Raw genomic sequence first — 22676 nt, forward strand, 5'->3', positions numbered from 1 at the left:
TCTGCCTGCCTTGGACAAAAACATTTAAAGATGCCTCACTGAACCTGTCTGGAAAAGTCCTGAACCATGTTAGCTGCAGCAGCCTGAAAATCAAGGCAATGCTGCCATGCAGTAAGCAACCAAAAGAGTCCATGTTTACTCACCCTATTCTACTTCAGCTGGCTTTAATCTGGAAGAGGGAAATGCATTTTTTAAGCAAAATATATTGATAATTCTCAGCTGAGTCAGTCTGAATGGAATGGTGAACAAGCAGAAAAGGGGAGTTAGCCACGTCAAGCTAACGAGAGTACAAAGAATATTATAGTATAGTATAAAGTGTAATAAAGAAAACATATAAAGAATATATAGTATAAAGAATATACTATTACAAACTTGGAGAACATCCTTTAAGACACAAGAAAGACAATGTGTAGAAACATAGCCAGATTTTTTTTTTTTTTTTTTTTTTTTTTAAAGTATCAATCTTTCCCCTAGGGACCACAAAACACCCAGCAGGTAAGTTAGTCAGGAAGAAAGCTCTTGCAGGGAGAACAGTCCAGAGAATGCCCTGCAAGCGCCCTGACTCCTCGCAATTCTGAGCAGAGATTTCTTTAGCATAAGGGCCTTGACCGGGGGAGGAAGAAAGAAACCTGGAATCAGCTGTCAAAATCTCCACGTAGAATATGACATATTAGCACCTCTGACACATCATGTTTTTTGCAACTCGTTGAAGACTGTGGAACAGGAGTGGTACTTACCCAGAGATATCATAGCAATTCAGTAATGGCTAAGGCCTTCAAAGCCTCAGATGAAAAGCACTGAAATACCAGTGCTAGTGGGCAGCAGGAGCACAGGCACCCAGCTCACTTCCCCACTGTGCCCAGCACCACCACCTGCACTCCTGTGATGGGGACAAGGTTTGGGTGTGCTCAGCTGGGTCAACCTGCCAGCTGGCCCCCACCCCTCCTGATGCCAGGGTAGCAGTACTCAGGGAGAAACCTTCTTCCCACAGAAGCACCAAGCCAACACACCTATGGGCCTTCACTACAGAAGTAACCTATGCTCACCTCCTGCAGCCACCCTTGCCTAGTGTCCTCCCACAGCAAGTTCCCAGCCTAGCTTGCTGGCAATCTTGAGACTTCTACCCTGCCATTAAACTGTGTCACCTTATAATTCATTCACAGGATGACAGTACTCTGCCTGGCCTTGTATGGAGCTGCTGACTAAGGCAGTGACACGAGTAATTGTAAGCGCAGTTACTCATAAATGTGGGCAGCTCCATTGGTGAAAGCAAATACCAGTTGGCATCAAAAATGGACATTAAGAAATTCAGTCATCAGACCACAAATTGACACCCAGCACACTTCACTGCCTCTCTGGCTTCTTACTGTATAATAGACCCCCAAAAATCATGTGTGTCCTACTTATAACACAGCATGACTTGTAGAAAGCTGCAGGGCAGAAGAAAGGTGTCATCAGTGCTGTGGAAGCACAATTGAAATGAACCCAGCAAGCAGAGGAATAAAATACAGAGCAGAAAGTACTCTTCAGGGAAGCCTCTGCCCACAAAGGACAAAAATGGGATCAGAGAATGGCTCCTCCAGTTTGCTTAGGTCATGTGGCAGTATGCTGGCTACCAGACTACACAGAGTAGGCTGCAGCCTAACCCAGCTCAAACCTATTGTAACCTCAGCTGACCGCTGCAATCTGAGCTCCAAAACACGTAAGGCTGCCTGGAAGCATCACCTGCATTACACCTTGAAATTAAGGACATCCCATTAAGTTATTTCACAAATGTGCACTAGGAGGCTATAAGGCTTCCAACAGCATTCCCAAATTGATGTACTTTATTTACCGAACTCTGGCATTTCAGCATATCTAAGAAACCACCAGGCAAATTTCTGTCCCTGAAAAAGCATTTCAGGAAGAGATAGGGTGTTTCACAGGATAGGTTCTTCCCACCTTTCTAGCCCCTTATGCACAAGCTCAAATTGTTTGTCTACCAAGTCAATTCCACATTATACTATCTAGCAAAAAGTGGAGAACAAAGCCAACCAGCTTTCTTATTTCTGTGGGGCACACTGTTTCCAGTGGAAGCATGGCCAGACCTCCAGCCCAGCTTCCAGCCAGCGCTGCCTGCAAAGGCTTTCTGCTGCCCCTTCTCCCCTGTGGCCTGGTAATGGGCCTATCCACTGCCCCCCTCCCTGCCCCAACACCAGCAGAGCAACTTCTATGTCCAGGTGGGCCCAGGCACTTCTTCAAAGCGTCCATTACTTATGTGATGAACAGACATTTGTCAATTCAGTCACAAAATTGAACCAGGGAGCTTTAAGTAGCAAGAGAGAACCCAAAGAACACAACTTTTGAATACATCCAGGACAGTGCACAGTAAGGCTAATATTAATACAGACTGAGCAAAAATTGCTACAGAGTTAAAAGAGAAAGCAGGTAACTGAAAAACTGAATACAGTGAATTTATGTATTTATGGAAATTTGCTTCTCAAAACCGCACAATTTCAGAGCAAATGTTTATTTTATCAGAGCAATCTGTGTTAGTCTGGTATATTAATGCATGTAATAATTTGAAATTCAGAATGCAGCCAAAACAATTTGTCCCTGAAGCAGTCAGCAAACTAATATCTGCCGAAATAAGATTTTTCTTTACACACCAACTCCAAATGCCAAAAACCTTAAAACAAAGATATGAGTTACTTCCTAAAGTACAAATGCAAATAAAAGAGCACAGTGACATGCAAACTTCATTGTAACTTCTCATTTTAGAAGAACTCAGAAATTCCAGCCATTTCAACTGAGTCTGGAGACCACCACCTGATGAGATGAGATCAAAACTTTGTTCTTTTCATGCTAAAACATCCCATGAAGCAACAGAAAAAGACTCAGGAAATATTTACATGACTGATACATATACTTGGATCAAGTATTAAATACAGAATGTCTTCTGATCTTCAGCAACATGATCTTCCATGCAAAAAACCCAAGTCATCTACAAACATGTAATACCTTTGAAAATATAAATCTTGATGTAGAATTCATTGCATGTCAGAACTCATTGTTCCAATCATTGTGATTGGAATTTGAGGAATGAGCAAGCAAGAAGTGAGTTAAAGCCAGTTATAGAAACTAATTGCCATAATGTTGTGGGAAAACAAAGACCATAACCCTTGCCGGAGGTTGGAATACACAGAGAAGAAACATGCACTGGTACTTTATTATTGTTGCAGTCTAGAAGAAATAGAGAGAAACAGAAATTACTCTTCTTGATGGAGTTAATGAAGGGTTCTTGTTTGAATCTAAGCAATTCTACAGTTGTAGTACACTTAAAAATGGCATGATCTTTTTCATTATAAAGCATTAGCATAATCTTAATATAAGGTTATCTTTGCATGATTCTGCCATGTTTGCTTTTCATTAACAGATGCTTAGATACTAGAGGCAACAGACAGGTTGAGAACTGATTTGAACCGGTATAAAGAGGAGGAATGAGAGCAAGAGTGTGCAATTCCTGAACCTAAGTTACAGCAAACAATCTCTGCAGTTCTACTACTATCATGTCATCTGTAGCAAGTAGCTTTCCTTCTCCTAGCAAGCACTGACAGCATAAAGAGGCAGTATCACCGGCTGCAAATCTGTGATTTTTTGAAGGTATATCTGGTTCCACCAAGCACCACTGTCTCTTTCAGCTGCATGCAGGGACACAGTGTGGCTGATGTGGGGTATACATGGAGTTTCTGGCACACGCCTGCCAGAGGCTGGAGCTTTGGCAGAGAGCTAAGTGAAAGGGCGGCAGGAAGAATCAGCCTCCCTTCACAGGGAGAGGTGGCCAGAGGATGAGGTCTCCCCAGAGATGTGCAAGTCCTGAACTAGCCTTAAATTCACACAGAACTTTACCTCCATCAGCGTTACTGGGATCAAACTAATGAACATTTACAAATTCCACTGGGTGAGAATTTTGACTCAGAATGAAGGAATGAATACAAGCTTGCTCCTCTCACATTGCTCATTTTGTCTGCTTTATTTCTTTTCTGCGCAGTGTGTCCTGTGTTACCCACTACCATTAGAGGACATGGACTGTTTGCTATGAAGTATATCCGATAAAGATAGGATTTGCTAGTGATTTGGCTTCTGGGGCCTTCTACACCACCACAGAAAAACACAGTTACAACAAATTAAAATGCTAACAATATTCCAACTCCAAGTTATTGTTTTGATATTTTAGCAGGAGTAAGTGAAACAGTTTGTGAGAACAGTATGAACATGTGGTGCCTCCCCAAGCTTCAATACAGAACAAATCATCACCTTCTGCAGACCGAAAAACAAATTCTGACATTTCTCTGCCACTGCCTCTCCTTAAAATTATCAAGTAAAGATGGAAAAAAAAAAAAAAAAAAAAAAAAAAAAAAAAAAAAAAAAAAAAAAAAGCCTGCTTTAAGACTGTAATTTGTACAAAGAGTAGATCTACTGATCCAAATTGCTTTTCCCATCCCAATTAAGGAATTGCCAAGTTTGATGACATCTGCACTATGGTTTCATTACACAAACCATCTCTTGCTGGGATTACAAAATTTCTACTGTCCTTGGTGGCTTGTCCTTTGGGAGATGGAATAGCTCACTGGGGCTAACATTTGTTGTTCTGCAATGTTGTCTCTAGCAACACTTCAAAAAAAAATTAAAAAATCATTCCTGTTGTTCAAACAACTCTAACTCTAGTGAGACTCAGTTTGAAATGACTTCACAACTAAAATCGTAATCTTTCCATTAAGCAATAATGGAAATAAAAAACATGACAAAGAAATGGAAAGCAAATTTAATAAATGAAATATATTTAAAAAGGCCATTGTAATCAAATAGTAACGTCAGCGTTAGATGCAGCTTCTAGGGATCAACCGGGTATAGGGAGCTGGCAAACAGCAGTCCAGAGTCAGCAGCTAAAATGAAGCTTTACTCAGTTATTATCTGCTTTTTCTGTACATGATCTGAGATCCCAAATGCAGATAACATAGCACGATATTTGTTAGTACATAAAATAAAAGCATATAGAAAGGAAACAGAAGCAAAGAGAAGACAACAACTGCCATTTGGATATGCAAGCAATCCCCATGCTCATCAACTCCTGCTTATCAGTTTCAGGAAGGATAAACCCCAATACCAGGCACCTACTTGTCTCAAGTGGATGGGATAATTAGTGTAAAATGTCAGGGTCAAGGACCTTCCAAAAGGAACACACACTTGATTATCACACCACAGCGAAACTCCCTGGCCACTGGGTCAGGCCACTACAAAAATAACAGCATCCACCAGAAGAACTTGTAAAAACAAGCATAAAGTCACCATTAAGTTACTGTTCAAGAAATCTTTTTAAAAGGAAGAGATGAAACAAGGAGACTTATAAAGAAGTACATTTATTTTTCTTTACAGCAAATACCATAAATAGAGCTGAAACAATTTTCACTGTGTGCAAAATACAGAATTTCCATGTGAAAATTTAAATACAGCATTAAAAACTATTTAATAAAAATATTCCATTAAGATTATAAAGTAAAGCGAAGACAGAAGACTTAGGAAGAGAAGGACAGAATCCTCACTGGCCAGGAAGAGCTAGGAAGACTCTGTAACAGAGGGCAAAAAAAAAAAGAAAAAAAAGCATAGCAATGGAACGTGGTTTGAAATGGCAGACCTTTATGTCATGACCTTCATCTCAAAGCATGCTGAACTTAGCAACAGAACACCATAGTCCTGCAATTCATAGGAAGGTGTCTCCTAACCATTTTCCAGATGGTTAGAATATAGAGAGGTTTTGTATGGGCACAGCAAAGGAACTTTGAAAGCCATCAAGACAATTTAGCATGCCCACACAAATCAATACTATTGTTTAGTCATGCAAACATACAGGTCAGCAAGATAAGGACCCTTCAGTTCTTTTTCATTCCTGATCGTGTGTGTGAAATGGGACAAGCAGCACAGCATGTCTGCCCCCCACTCTGCAAGCTGCTGCTTAGATCTATTTCCAGTCCCCATTCCCATTGACGGCCATCCTCAGCAAGTAAAGCTGTGCCATAACCATATCAACCTAAGCTCAGGGCACTTGCTGGTCAGGCTGAGCCCTCGTTTCTTCTTTGGATTCACTTCCCCTTTTAGATTATCGTGTGATTATATAGACTGGAACTTACATGAAAAAATACATACAAAGTAATTTGTCTAATTTGTCATGGAGAGTATTGGCAACTTCTCATGCAGCAAGACAAATCCATTAATCAGAGGGCAAATAATGGGGCCTCGTGAGAGCTGGTATTAGTTAACAAAACAACCCAAACCAAAACACTCTGGTTATAAAAATTTGGCATTTAGACATTAAGGACTGAAAAACAGCACACACCTATTTCTGTTAGGCCTGCCTAGTATGTTACTTGGGGTGGAAGATTGGAATTTGTGTAGCTCTGGCCATTTTTTCCAACAGAATCCATTTGTAAAATAATTTTCCTCTGTGAAAGCAAAGAAGCACTTGAAAAGAGTGCTCAAATGTTGGTTGCTCACTGAATATTTGATCTCAGTGAAAACTTGCTCATTGAATATGCGAGTGCAATAGAAATAGGTGCTCATCCAGGAGAATCACCTGGCTTTTATTGTCACCTTATTATAAAATTACCTTGAAAGAAATAAGGAGTAGTTCTTTCAAGAATCAATTTATTTATACACCTAACTTACCTGGAAGACACAAGGAAAGTAAGGGTGCATGCACAGACACAGAAGGAAAAACATTCTCTACAGAGAGAGCAGACATAACCTTTTACAGAACTATGAACTCAGCAACAGGTTAAATGATCATGCCAAAGCTCACATCCATTAATATACCAGACACAGTTTGCTCCAAAATGGTATTAAAAAATAAAACAAAACACAAAATCAATGCAGTGAAATGCTGTCAAACAACAGTGTTAGTCACACAGTTTTGGAACTGGCAAGCAGAAAAATCACCTGACAGCATAAAGGCTTCAGCCAGTGAGCGGGTGCAACACCGGAATGATGAATTGGACTAAAAGTAATGAGGGAGATTGACAAAGAGAGCACAGAAAAAAAAAAAAACAAAAACACAGAACTTAGCTTGGTTATATAGAAGAGCATCAGTACGTTCACAAAGAAGAATTGGCCAAAATGAAACTGCCTTTCTTTCATTAAATCATAAACAAGGACAAATAAGTATTAATCTTATTATCAGAGTATTAAGATAAAGAGTTTAAAAAAAGCCAAACAACTAGCAATTTGATTATCAGATTGATACCAATAAACAACCTTCCCAACAACCTCCAGAACCCCAGTGGAATAGGTGGTATAATTAGGATCCTCCAGGAAAATGGTTTTTAATTTGTTTTTTTCACCGGCGGTAACGCTGAAGTCTTTTGTGAGAATTTAGGGATTTTTCTCCCTATTATATAAACCTATAGAGCATCATTACCATCTTTTTGTAAAAAGAAAATGCTTTCTCCTAGTAAGATTCATTTCATTCGAACTCATGGGTTAACACAGATTTCCAAGTTTCTTACTGTGTCAGCATTTTCTGTAAGTTTACCATTACACTCTGCTGAAAAGCAGAACATTTTCTTGTAGTGAATAGCAAAAGAAAACATCAGGAAAAATGTATTCTGCAAGACCATGCTGTTGACAAACTGAAATTAAAATTGAGACTGACTCTAACTTCAGAACTTCACCATTTAGCAGTTTGCTGTGTTGTAGGGGTAACATGGTAAATTATACAGATTTTTTTTTCCATTTAGAGTGAAACAACAACTGGCATTAGTAAATAATTTTAAAAGTGCAGACTGTTCTAAAGTAGATTTAAATGCTATGAAAGAGATAATCACAGCTCACCATGTTGGTATAATGGCCAATGTGTCCAGTCAGTGTTCTAGCAAAGTTTTGCTAAATGCACATTTGAGCATTAATGGCAATTTATTTCAACCAAATGCTACCTTACACCTAAACAATTCTTTCAAGCTTTTTTTTTTCCCCCCAAGTTCTATGCATACTCTTCACAATTTCTCCCCAGTATATATAAGCACTATAAAATGGGAAAAGCTTTATCCCTGTAGTTGAGAAATTACACCAAAATATCTAGAGGAAAAACCCAGTTTGCCATTTATTTTAAACAGAACACATATTTCCTTTTAACATCTAAGACAGAAGACAACTCTAAATTGTCTTTGCCTACATTCACTTAAAATTTAAACAAAACAAAACAAAAAAAACCACCCAGTCTGTAAGAAGCAGTTATTTGGGACCACTAAAAAGTCATCCTCAAACTTTGGTACAAATTTAACATAAAATTATTTCCTATTACTTACGTCATGTTATGTTGGCTAGAAAAAAACGTTACAGGTACTTTTCATTTTAGGCTATGCATATTGCCATATTAATTTGCTTATCTATTTCTTGAGTAACGTCTTAATTAAATATTTAAGTACTTTAGAGGCAGGGAGCATGCTTACCTCACTGGCTACCTAGGCTGAGAAAGCAATCAGAATTGCTCTCACTGTCTCCTTGTTGTTTAATAGCCCTACTTAACCTGCTCCTGACAGCTTTTGGTGAAGGTAGACCTTGATGAGAAACACCAGAAAAGTTTATTTTACAGCTGCTCCAGATAACAGAATTTCACCTACTCGCTATCAGCTTACATATCGAAAAGAATGAAGTACCTGATTACAAAGCAATATCCTTAGAATAGATTTATAGTTTTTTTGTTGTTTGTTCTAAAGTTGTATTCTTAAAAAATTCCAAACATAATAGGACCCAGTGCCTCTGGAGGCAAAATGCTCGCGACTTCAGTGACATATGAATGCTCCACAACTCAATATTCATTGAAACAGCTGCCTAACAAAGCCTTGAATTGAGGAATAACTCACATCTAATAATACTCCTACTTCCTTTGATGTGTGTTTTCAATCAGGCGGTCACTCAGCTCAGATTTGCTCTTCAGACTTATTTCAAAATGTTAAATAAATTAGTATCACAGATTATACCCACTATCAGCAGAGGGTATGAAATGTAAAAGGCATGACTAGGAGTAATATGAATTTAACACATGATTTTTTTTTGAAATGTCATGCAAGTTATAAACCTCTTAACCCAGAGAGAAGATGAAAGCAAGAAAAAAAAAAAAGGGATGCGCCATATTCAGGTTTCAAAACCCAGTTCTTTGTCATAAATATTCCCCAAACATCTGAAAGAGCAAAAACTCTTTCTTTGTCCAACAACAACAACGAAGCAGAGGGGAGGAAGGCTTTTAAAATGTACCTGTCCCCAATGGTCTGATCCCAAATAGGACAAAACAGAAAAAAAATTTCAAAACATCCTTCATCCGTCTCCGTGTTTTGGAAATGTGTCTGGACATCACCCTTCATATTTCAACATACAGTACATTTTACACTGAAAATTTTGATTGCACCTAGTTTATATCAGAAGGAATATAATTGTTCATTTAAGTCTCACATTAAATTGCAAGTAAAAAACAAATAAAAAAAAACCAACAAAAAGCCTCAGGAAAATAGTGAGGCTGCTCATTTTGAAAATCTGAAAGGCACAATTGAGCAAGACGCATAGAAAAATTTAAACCCTGTAGAATTTTTTTGCCCATTCAAGCACATTTTCAAGGGATAGCTCTGCTTCCCGGTACATATGAATAAGTACCTCTAGAAGAGCACAGAGAAATGGCACACCAAGGCTCAAGAGTTCATACAAGTAGGTATAGTTATATGCATTGTCCCTGAAATGAACATTGGTAGCGTGCAGAAAACCATGCATCCAGTTAGAGAGGCGTCTGGGAATGTCAAGCAGATCCCTTGTCACCCGAATGGGCCAGCTTAGAGTGCGCCTAAAGAAGGAAGTCAGGATACCTGGGGACCTGTCCTCTGGACTGCTAGCAGTTGTTAAAGTGCTGTCTGTGGTGCTCTCTGTAGCTCTGAGTTCTTCTTTCTTCCAGGCTTCTGTTGCCTCCTTATAAAAAGCATTAACATTTATTAAATGCAACTTGTAAGATAAGTATAAAGTCCAGTTTCTGTTAGTTTTTAAGTTTTTAGATATATATTCACTACCAACTGTTCTTAAGTTCAACTTCATAGGTGAAGAGCTCTTTTCCACTGCAAACCAGACTACACATACACATACTCTGCTCTAGATGAAGCTGCTTCAGTAATTTCTGCATTAATGATATAACCAATACGTACCTTGCACTGGACCTGTAATGTTGCTCTTCTCTTTCGGTGTTTATTACTGATTTTGCAGTGTCTAAAATGAGGTTTACAGTAAAATTTACCTAGAAAAGAAAAAGTAAATTATATGACCTTTTATCTTTACACCTACTGATGAGAACTGTACTATTTTGTGTACAAAAAAAAAAAAAAAAAAAAAAATCAAGGTGATTAATGGTTCGGCAGCAAAAGAAATGGGAAATCATCTGCTGGTTCTGCATTGCCCACAGCTTTACAGAATTACAAAATCATTTTAGTTAGAAGGGACCCTTAAAGGCAATCTAGTCCAACTCCCCTACAATAGAAAGGGGCATCTACAGCTTGACCAGATTGCTCAGAGCCCCGTGCATCCTAACCTTGGATGTTTCCCAGTATGGGACATTCATTACCTCTTTGGACAACCTGTTCCAGTGCCTTATCATCCTTATCATAAAAAGCTTCTTCCTTACATTCACTCTAAATCTCCTTCCACTTAATTTAAAGTTTAAAATTTATTTCCCCTTGTCCTGTCACAACAGACCCTGATGAAGAGTCAGTCCCCTTCTTTCTTACAGCCCCCCTTTAGATACTGAAAGCCTGTCAAGGTCTCCCCGGAGCCTTCTCTTCTCCACGCTAAACAGCCCCAGTTCTCCTACAAGGACAGGCTGAGAGGCATTCCACCCTTGGATCATTTTTGTGGCCCTCCTCTGGATATGCTCTTACAGGTCCATGCTTTTCCTGTAATGAGGACTCCACATCTGGATGCAGTACTCCAAGTGAGGCCTCACCAGTGCAAAGCAGAGGGGCAGGATCACCTCCCTCACCCTGCTGGCTATGTTTCTTTTGATGCAGCACAGGATACAGCTGGCTTTTTGGGCTGCAAGGGTACATTGCTGGCTCATACCCAGCTTCTGATCCACCAGTAACTCCAAGGTCCTTTATGCTGGGGCTGTGTTCTATCCTTACATCCTCCAGCTTGTACTGATAGTAGGGAGTTGCCTTGCAGCGGGGTGCTTTGATTGGGTTTCTTTTACAGCATACAGATTTGCACATTCATTAAATAAGGTAAGGCCTTAAATTAATCTAACATGCAGGTTTAAGATTAATAAATAGCAGAAAAAAACAAGATTCTACAAATAACAAGTGACAAAAAAATGCAATATATCAAGCAGCAGAAAGTCAAATATCAGCTAAAAATCTTTGCAGAGGACTCTCTAGACTGCAGAAAATCTATCTTTGGCCTTGAGACTTTAATTCTTATGTAAGAGGAGATCAGGTCAGTACTCAGATATACTCAAATCATTTGGAAATAGCAAGAGAATTTTTATATAGTTTACTAACTTCCATCTGAACAGAAAAAAAACAAGCAAAGAAAACAACATATAATCCCCTTGCCCCAAGCCTCAGGCTGTAGGTGGCATCAATAGCCCAAGATCTGAACATCCCATTCTACTACTGGCTGCAATAAAGGGCATGCTGCTTGGCCAGTACTACTGCTTTCACCTCATGAGCTAATACATCTTGAAAGAATACCCCCCACATATAAATTTACCGCTGCTCTGACTTGTCTTTGTAGATCATTTTATTTAAAGGCTGGTTGTCAGTGTCAGATAAGAATAATTCTGTACTGTCGGCAGAGAAAAAAGGCACCTTTCCATTCCCACCCCATTTCTGACCTGTGATTGGACAAACTGTAGTTTTGTCACTTGCTTTATTTTCCAGTGATGATTTCTTCATTTAAAGATATGTCTGAATTGGCTTCTTTTGAAAGAAGTGAGAGGACTCAAAGATCAACATGGACACAAAGAACATCCTCGGCAGACCTCCTCCTGACTGAGCTACTCTACAAGGTCTTTTTCTCTGGTTCTATTAAAAGCATCAATATTCAGACATATAAATATTCTTAAATAGCTTCTGTGTTACCTTCTTCAACATCAAAGGCATAAATTCCTAATCGGAGAGTTGTAGAACATATTTCACACTTGAAGCACTCTCTGTGAAAGAAGTGGCCTTCTGCACTCAGCCGCTCCATAACATATACCCGTTTTTTGCAGAAATAACAAATGTCACTCCCCCCAATAGACTGAGGAAACTCTTTTCGCAGAGATCCCTGTTAAAAGATAAAAATAGAAACACATATGAAGCCTTTACAGGACACCTAGATATAAATTCTCATTGAAGCAAGCAGTTGCTTTAACTGCTTGAAGTTTTATACAGCCCTTTCTCCACACACAATTAAAAAAATGCATCAGTCAGCTTTTTTTATTACTGATAGGCTGCAAGCCTGTAGGTTTAAAAAGCAACTCAAATCAGACATCATGAAAATCGAAAGGATTGAGCTGCAGCTCGACTCACACCCAGCTTCCCCCCCTTCAGCTCATGGGTACTTCACGTTTGCTCAAGTACAAGGGCAGCATCAGGCCCATGCACCCAATGCCCTGTGCTGTGCGGACTCAGGCACTTGCAATCATAGCTGCAGATAGCAGTGTTTCTCAGATGAGGGTGAAGGCAGACCTTGCCAGCTTTGAACAACAGGCACACATTTGGAGCTACGCAAACCCTGAAGACTAAGTTCATCTCAGTAGTACTGAGGTCATACTCAGCTTGTAGCAGCTCCTACTGCTAAGGAAAATTAGACTTGTGCTTTAAGTTGAAGGAAGAAAAGCCAACAGTTGGACGTGGTGGTTCAAACACCAGTATCAACATCACCCACAAATGCTCTTTCCCTCTCAGCCGCATTTCTGCCTGCGTAGACAGCCCAAGCTGGGGCTTGGTTTGTTTAAAAATCAGTTTCATTCCTACCATGGACATTCAGCATTCTTTAAATTCATTGGATTTTAAAATAAGACTCATGTTAACAACACAGATATTTTGGAACTTTTTGTTGAATTTGGCCAGTTAACTACATTTTTTTCCTAATTGTCACAAACTCTATGTTCTGTATCTACATACAAAGGCACAGAATAATAAATTATAAATAGAACAACAGACATCCCTTTACTTATTAGAGGCAGGCATGAAGAGGTTTCTTTGCTTCACTGTGTTGCTCTTAGTTACAGGTCAGCACACGTGAGCATCCATTTGTGCTCTTCTACAGCTGCTATCATCTCCCCCTCCTCTTCTCACGATGTGAGGGTATCATGCTTGAGATAGAGGAGCTGCAGGCCTGGCAGGGCCCACTCAGGTTCAGACACCAGCATGCAGTCCACACAACTGATCTTTAACTTGCCAGCAGAAGAAGGCCTCAGAACAATTTTTCAGTATTAAGTTTAAGTCGCAATTGTTACAGACATGAATCACACTCTTGAGCTTAACAGCTGAGAATCGTAAATAAAATCTGCCGTTAGTAATCTGTTGTGCTGTGCTGGGTCGTTTTGGACTATGAACCACATGAAACCTTCCAGATGAATGACCATGCAAATAGAAAAGAATAGAAATACATTTTTAAAAATAGAGTGTTAACGGAACAGGTCAGATAGTCACAGTGAAGCAGAAGCAATTAGAGTTCAGCACTGGCTAATAAGTCAGCATCAACACCACAGCACCCCAGACCTAGCTTCCCGATACCTGACATCTCTGAGCACTGGAGACAGGATGTGGAGAACAGGGAGTGGGGAAAGAACCTGTAGTTCTGTCCAAAGACTGGTTCTGAATTCAAACAGGATCGTGTCAGAGTTTAAAAATAGCTTTCTTCAAAATGAAGCATGGTGATTCAGCATTTGCATGTTGAAAATAATTGCATAAACATGTACTGTACCAAAATTTTCTTTAGACGCCACCTTGATTAATAACCATTTTCTATTACTAATTGTACCAATAATTACATTTAATAAAAGCCTCCTGAAGTTTTATTTCATGCAGACAAGTAATAAAAGTACAAGTAGAAGACACTGAGCAACGCTTCCAGCATACCCACATTATTAGCGTATACTGCCAACGTGCACTCGATTCCTCAGTAAGCATTAGGCTAATATCTTTCATAACGCTTAAGGTGCACCACAAGTAAGGTGTTAAATCAGGAGGACACTCTGGAAAACACTGCTTTTAAGTAAAGTTGTTGTTTCTTTGCGAGTTTAGTCTTACCAGCTCAAGGGGGGGAATTTGCGACTTGGGTCTGTGATCATTCACATACAGATTGACAAGAACTTCAGCCATAGCTCCAATTGCACGTGAGACCTTTCCTACAGTCATCTAACCAGAAAAGGGGAAAAGATGAAGAATTGAAGGAAGAGCTTTAGTTGCTTGAGAATTTAATGAGAAAAAGATGAGAATGACTTGAAAACATGCAAATGAATGAAAGCGATGATAAAGACAGGCTCTGAGAAAAAGCAGAGACAAAGTACAGCAGAGCACAAGCGTGTTCATGCATGAACAGCACAGTCCAGCTGGTGGCCACAGGAGGCTCCCAGGCAGACCACACACTTCTCTCCCTGTGGATGATGGAGAAATAGCTGCTTGAGCAAATGCTGCTCCTGCAGCACAAGGCCTCCTGTTGGGTCAGCACAAGGCACAGGGCAGCTGAGCTGAACTAGGGAAGGATTGTTGTGATAAATTAAATACAAACAAATGAAAAAAAAAAGCAACACTGCCACTGTGACTTTTTTTTTTACAATTCAGAAAGGAAGGTGGTGACTAAACTTCACCACCTCACACTGACCTCAAAACTGGTATTTCAGGAAACATTCTACGAAAACCTCCTAGAAGTCTTGCACAAATTCCTCTCTGAGCATTGCCTGTGTTTATTTCTCACTCTCTCCAATGACTTTTAGATGTGGCAGATGGGTAGGTAGGTACTCTAGTTCTCTCTTCACGAGGAACAGACTGTGAAGACTTCATAGATTGACAGGAAGGTTTGCTACCCAAATTCACATTGCCTCTAAGTGATTTTGATTTTACCCATAACCTCTCTGGAAACCCAAAGGCTGCAAGAGCCATTCTGATTTGGCCAGGGATCTGATGCTCTTCTTCTGAAGCCAGGATATTTTTCTTCCTAGAAGATGCCTGATCTTGCACTTTATTTTCCACTCGCTTCTTCACTGAGCCCAGACTTTAACTCTCTCGTTCCTCAGTGAAATTATTTTCTACTGACATTATACCATATCTTGCTAACGGTGGGGTTTAAATAAGTAAATAATAAAAAAAAAAATAAAAAAATCAACAAGTTACTCTGAAGAGAAGGAAAACACAATGGTTTTAAATTTCTATCAGGCTTAAAAGCAACTCCACTGCATTCTGGGTGTCTTTTCAAAAATTATGATGAACAAAAATATTCCTGCTAATAAAAAAAAAAAAAAAAAAAAAAAAAACCAAGTGCAGGAACTTGAGAACATGCCCAGCTCCCTACAGTCTCCCTTATCTTTTGAGTGTTGTATCTTAATTTGGCTTAATATCCAGGCAGACATAAAATTATGTATGCAAAGACAACAAGGATCATTCAAAAGATCATTCTTTGCCATTTGTTTTTGTTTAGTATAAAAAATACAACAGCATTATTTAATATCTGCATGATTTTTTTTGAGTAATAGCAATTTTTGGGGTAAAAAAAAAAAAAACTTTCCAAGTCTGTTGAAACACAGTTTAACTTGAAATAACAAAGTGTTGGAGCAACCATTTAAACAATAATGCTATGCCTAAAGCGCAAGTACTTGAATTTCAGGAAGAGCATCCCTCAGCCTGAACTACACCTTGCAATTCATCAGGTGGGTTGATTTCTGTTCTCCACCCTTTGGAGCAATTTGTGCGACTATTAAGGGAGTCAAAACAAGGAAATTACATGTTTATACATACTTTAAAAAGCGTTATTAAAAGAAAACATTTGTGTAGTGAAGTTCATATCCCACGTCAAAACAAATGGGATTTCCATCTGATCTAGCAACCAAAAGACTGCTGGCCACTCTTGTCTCATAATCAACCACCACCAACACAAAATTGTGGCTGCTGACCAGGAAGGAGAGCAGGACACAAATAGATTTGAGGACTCCCTTTAGAGAGTCTGGTTAACAAGGACACATTACGGGGAAAAGATCACTATTGGTTCTCCTTACCCAATTAGGAAGGCGGGTAAGTAAGAGGAGATGAATTTGCAACAGCCTCAGTATTGCACCTTTCAAATGTTATTCAAACATGAAATAAAAACAGCAGGATGAGAATCCATAGGGGCAGCCCCGTGAGCACCTGCCATGAGAAGAAACCCACAGCAAAGGTAAGGGAGAGTAAGCGCAGTGCTGCTCTGTAATTCATCAGTGATAACAGTACAACCACCACCTGTGTCTTCTCTAAACCTCACTCAGGTTAGGAACAGGAACTTTGATGACAATGTCTCCCCTTCATAACACTCACTGCAGAAGAAAGGGTCTGACCTCAAATCTGCATACCAGAGGCACACTCCTTTAGATAATGTCAGCTCTTACACAGCTTAGCTTTCTTCAACAGCACACTAAGTTACCCCAGAAACTTGGATGCTAATGAACACAATAGGCTCTGTATTTCACTTATGCACTTACTACTCTTGAGAACAAATGATGCGCACGATGCTGCACACAATTTTGTAGTGCTGAGGCCACAGTCAATATAACAAAAGGCTATTGCTCAAAACTCAGGCATGTTATTCCTTCTAGAGCTTTAAATAGTTCGTTGTCCTGGAAAAGAATCTGAAGAGTTATCTTACATGGTGAATTCAGGAAACACTTCAAAATCCTCAAAGTGCAGTGACTTACTAGGAGTGCTGACCTCTCAGTGACAGGTTACCAAAGCTTTGTAGCAGGTTGATCAGGCTAGTTGTCAGTGTGAGAAGAGAAGGCTTCCTCCTGTATTTCCCTGTGCTATTATTTACAACACCAGAGCCAACCAATTATTAAACAAGCCTCTTTCATAAAATAAAGGAAATATTGTATGCTCTTGGAAGCAGAAAACGTTTCCCCTTTATTGTTACAAATCCTTAATGATTTTCTTGGACTTATTTACTCTGAGGTGATTTATTTATTTTTTATTGCATCTGCTACATATATTTTACCTCTGAGATAAACAGCATTTGAATAATAAGTTACTCTGTGTAGGAAACACCCAAGCCCTGTTTATAATACTGCTTATAATTAGAGATGTCACTGAAGGGAAGCAGTTGATACAAACTTGGCAGGCAGCAAAGCTTGCTGATTGCAATGTGTTCGTAGTTCCTACGATGTGCTGCCTGGATACACCCACATAAAGCTCACATCAATACAGAGTTCTGAAGGTCAACCCAAATTTTAACAGCAAACAGGAGAAATCAAAGCCCAGTCGGTAACATAATATTGTTAATATTCAACCTAAGAGAAATAACAGCTGGCTAAACCTAGAATGGAGTTTTGATTATTACTGTCAACTTGCACATATTATTACCCAGAAATTGATCCTTAATGAATTCTAATGATTGTAAATGTTATGGTCAATGTGTTTAATAGAATCTGGAAGAAGCAGAATGCATCCACTGACTTCCCTTTCAAGTGCTCCTTTCAGGACTAAGGCTTAATAGTATGCTTTTGTAATAAGACAGTAAGTCTGCTGAGACACTATTTTCAACAGATATACCACTATAGGTAATACTGTACCAATGAAAATTCAGCAGATGTCAAGGATTTTCCTGCCTTAATACTCACTTGAAATTAAAACAACAGTACTATTTAAAGGATGTGGTGGTGCTGATATTCATAGCTCATATCTTATGAAGTGTTAATAAATAAATATTTCAGTATTTTCTGTTCTGCTGGGATCACGTTGATACACAAGAACACATAGCAGTTCCTTCTGTTGGCCTCTCTATCCTGTGACACTTTTTTATACTGAAGTTCAGATTTAACTAACAGTAACTCTTAGAATTTGTATTGCAGTCTGAGTCCTATAAATCCACCCTTAAAGCAGTATGAACACAGCCAATATCCAACAGATATAGTTTATAAAGCTATCAAACATGCTACTTTAAAGGGCAGTTGTGCAACTGAAATATTATAAATTTTTTTAATGTATGGACAGATAATGCTGCACATTTAGACAGCATTTTATAGCATGTAGTACAACTGATGTTTTGAAAAGCGTGCAGTCTAAAAATACAGAGGTATCACAGGATTGAATTAACCTCACAGTACACAAACAAGATGGAAAAGAAAATCTGAGCATATCCACATGCACTATCACTAACACACTGTCTTGGGCATAAGTACAAAGGGACATTAAATCCATCCTATCCTCAGGGCAGGATTTGCATTACTTATGTAAAGCTAATGTATGCTGGTACAACCTGCTCTGAAAGGTGCCTGTGCTGCAGATCATAGCATATCTCCCCTGGCACTGTGCTCCCCACCATCAAGGGTCCCCTTACCCCCACACCCAAAGCCTGACCTGTTCTGTGACTCCTGATCACGCCTGCAGCAGGCAGAGACACCATCCTCTTACCTGCCTGCAGCCTTGCCCAACACCATGGCTCTTCCACTCCTGTCCATGACCCACGTGTGCTTACTAGCAACCCCAGAAAAACACAATGTTTTTTATTTATTTAAAATTACTACCTTTCCCACTGAAATATCTAAGTATTGGGGTTTATTTGAATCTGCCTCAGAGGAGAGGAAAGAGGATGTTAGTCTGCTCATTATCAGGCTACTTAAAGTTCTCAGATATGCTGTGCAGTATATTTGGCTGTATGCAATGCAAAAGGACCTGAGCCTATCCAACTACATGGAGCAGCATATTAGGCATCAGGATGCTCTGGCATGTGCATCTACTGAAGAACATCCTATCTAAGCAAGCAACAATTCTGCAAATAAGATCAATGTGTATTTACTGTGCTCACAACAAAACAAGCTTTCCTAGTCTCAGTTGTGCTTTGCCCTCCCATTATCTCTGGACAGAGAATTTTCAGTCACAGTAAACTCACACTAACTGAAATCATGTAACAACAAACTATTGGTACGTAATTTAAATACAGCGATAACTAATAAAAGTTTGTGAATGCATTTTAAACAAAATGCTGTTGAATTAAAACATCCAAAACCAATCACTTATGCCAAATGCTTTTTTAGAAGAAAAAATTTTAAATCCCATCAAGAAACCCTCTTGCTGATGAAGAGTTCCCACATGATTAAGACCCTAGTTCTCATATGCTAAATGCTAGGTCACATTGGTTTTTTGCTCTCTTCACATCAATGCAGTACTACTCAAAAACCTATGACAAACAGGTCCTGATATTTTGTAAGGCATTACTTAATAGCTTAAAACCCACCACATGCTTTATGTCTTAGGTCACAGAAAGGAAGGAGTGAATCTAGGCAAAGCAATGATTTTGAAGCTGAAGGGGATTACAGGATTACAGCAGTTAGGCACCTGCTGGATTTGCAGTGTCCTTGGAGGGCTGTGTATCTTGTATTTTCCAGGGGAATGAGAGAGAAATGGAGCTTTCTGAATGCCCCTCCAGCTAGTCCAGGGAACGTACCTTTGCAAACTACATGTCAGCCTAATACCTACCTGCCTGGTTACTGCTCCATCTGTGAGCCTTACTTCAAACAGCATCAACAATATAGAAGGAAAACAAACAAGCACAAACAAAATACCCCCAAAATAAAATAAAATAAAATAAAATAAAATAAAATAAAATAAAATAGACCAATTCCACTAAATTAATCTGCTGAACATCCATCAGAGAGTGTCTGCTCTGAGTCATGGCGGTCATTCCCAGTGCTTCCAGAAAAATCATGTTTTCACCCTTAGTCCCACATCAAGACAATACTCCTATGCAATATTCCCATGTAGTACTGCAGTGTTGCAGTGTTCCCAGACTGCCACTACAGAACCAGGGTGAAGGAAGGAGAACCTGAGCCTTTTATTGGCCCTAAAAAGCTGAAACATATCCAACTTTCCTCAATTAAAACACTTATGAAACAGAAGAGTTGGAAGCCAACGTCACCTCATCTTCCACAGACAAAAGCACATTTTAAAACTAGCATAAGCAGTAACAGCTGAATATCTCTTATTCACGTTACCAAATTGCTTTCATTAAGTCCGTGCTGGTTTCCCCTGCATGAAGCTTGCATTGCAAAGAACAGAGTTCCAGCAATTAACATGCAGAAGTGAGTTTTAAAGTATAAATAAGTAAACAAGCAAAACAGTGAAGTCTATTGTATCAACACGTGCTTACACAATCCTAACACACATCCTCTATTTAAAATAACCATTATCACCCAGATTCTTCCCTGCAGACCCAACTGATAATCTTATAAAGACAAATACCCACCCAGCACAGCTAACTAATCCCCTAACATCCAGATATACTATGTGAAACTCTCTCTCCATTAAGCATTTCTGTGGCATTATCTAACAACAGAGCACTGAAATTAAACATCAATACCAAAAATTCAGAATTTAAGCCAGAACTTTCTCAATTATTTGTTCTATTCTTTAGCTTCATAGCCAAACCATTTGTTGACTTTCCTCTTGCAAACATGCAGAATTCACCATGGTGAAGAAAACTGAGGTTTAATTCTAATGTGAAATACAAACTATAGAATAGATCCACCGTGCAAAGGCAGCACCTTTCATCCAAGCCATTTCTCAAACAGCCTTACCACAAGTTTGGATTTTACAGGAAAAATCTGTTAATAGAGTACCTGTCTAGAAGGAAGAACAGGGGAAGCTGAACCTACAGATGACGGAGAAGAGGCAGCAGCTGAATCATGAGGTGGAGGGCAAGAGGGAGTTGGGGGCTGAGAATGGGATAAGCCTTTAGTAGGCAGCTTATTCTGTGTAGAGCAGAAACAGAGGAGAGTTATCCAAGAGAGTGACATTAGCACAGGTTAAGAGAATAACTTCACAGTCATGCACAAGAAAAAAAGATTACTACAATTTTGCACCATTCTCTAATTCTGCATAGTGAGGAGCCATTGAAATCGTCGTGACAAAACCTTCATCTCAGATGGTATTATTATACTCAGCTTTCTTACAAAAATTATTGCAATGGGCAATAAGTTAAGAAAGCATTAAAAAAAAAAATGCTACATGCCAAATTTCACTGACTGAGAGCTACTGTTCACCAACTCATTAGAAACAGTGAGATAATAGTGTATACTTGTAAACACAACGAATAAACCATGCCAAGACATTTCTCTTATGCTATGGTACTCTGACCACCTTTATGGTTACAATTGTATTTTACCTCAATTAAATTATGCAATAATATTTAAACTGAAGGTTTTACCAAATTTCATGGAGTCCAAATGACTTATCCGATTTACTCAAGATGAATGAAAGGTTAAAAGCAAAATCATGGCTTCTTTTTTTTTTTTTTTTTTTTTTTTTTTAACCCAAGAATTCTAAGATCACTCTTCTAACTCAGCAATTCTGCAGGTACAAAACCTAATATTCACCTTTGGAAAATCCATGTATCCAAACAGTGAGGCAAGATGTGCTGCTTTCTCTTTAATGTTCTTTTTATGGAATTCTCTATTTGCTATGGTCTGAGCTCTTTTCTGCAGTAAGAGTCAGGAAAGGAAAGCCAGGGAAAGAAAGAGAAAGATTTCAGTTAACAACACAGATATCATCAGAATACAGCAAGTATGCAGAAAGTATTTTAATTCTCTTAATGTAACCTAAAATGAACAGATAAAAAGCAAGCATATCCAGTGAAAATACAGCACGCAGATTAATACATGTGGTTAAGAGAAAGGAAAAGTAATTGCTTATCACCTGTTTCATTTTTTCATCCAGGTGCTGAAGACGTTCAAGCACTCCAGAAAGTACAAATGCAGCAGAACAAGCAGATGCAAGATTTTCAGATGTTTCTGACAGACTGCGCTGGATATCTGTTTTTTCTAGAGCCTTTGGTCTCCTGGCCATATGATCAGAACCATTTAAAGACTGTTTGGTTTCCCTCACCTCGTGTTCAGGTCTAGCTACCACCTGAAACTGGGAAACACTTGAAGTGAAAAAAAAAAATCTCCCTTCTGCACTACCATGCAGCACACTTGGTTTTTAAAGATGCTTACAAAAGCACAGCACAGTCATGCACAGAATTAGCAATGCAATGCTCTCCTTGGTCTCACAGCAATCTCTCTCCACTATTTATTGCACATCTACTGCTCATGCCCATGCACAGAAACACATCAGTGCTACTTATGAAAGTGCTGGCATCCTCTCCTAAGTTTATCTCAGCTTCTACACCAATAACCCCACACAGCATCAGTGGAGAACATCACAATGTGTCTCCTTCTAGTTTTGCTTTTGTTTTATTCAACATTTTTTTTTACCACTGCATCTGCCTGAAACCAGGGAATGAACTTGTGAAAACACCAGCAGTCGACTTTGGTGTAATGCTAGATCTAACGTGACATGACACAAGATGTAACATTCTTCAGATTTGAAGCAGTTTCTGAGGAGCTCAGAATGGGTCTCTGATTTTTAAACTTCGTATGAAAGAGCTTTTGAAGTAATTGAAGTCAG

At 39.1% G+C, this 22676-nt stretch overlaps 1 protein-coding gene across 6 annotated transcripts in view; it reads right to left on the reverse strand.

Moving 5' to 3' along the window:
* MICAL2 (microtubule associated monooxygenase, calponin and LIM domain containing 2) overlaps positions 1-22676 on the reverse strand; it is a 120942-nt gene that overhangs the window by 38232 nt on the left and 60034 nt on the right. For all 6 annotated transcript variants that reach the window (XM_042813756.1, XM_042813753.1, XM_042813755.1 and 3 more), the window contains exons 17-19: positions 12141-12327; positions 10215-10303; positions 9885-9984 (exon numbers count right to left, since the gene is read on the reverse strand). In XM_042813756.1, coding sequence (XP_042669690.1) covers positions 9885-9984; positions 10215-10303; positions 12141-12327 — 376 coding nt within the window. The remainder of the gene's footprint in view (positions 1-9884; positions 9985-10214; positions 10304-12140; positions 12328-22676) is intronic.

Source organism: Centrocercus urophasianus, unplaced genomic scaffold, assembly GCF_019232065.1.
Source record: "Centrocercus urophasianus isolate 14NV4802_14NV808 unplaced genomic scaffold, USGS_Curo_1.0 seq_14, whole genome shotgun sequence".
Lineage (NCBI taxonomy): Eukaryota > Metazoa > Chordata > Aves > Galliformes > Phasianidae > Centrocercus > Centrocercus urophasianus.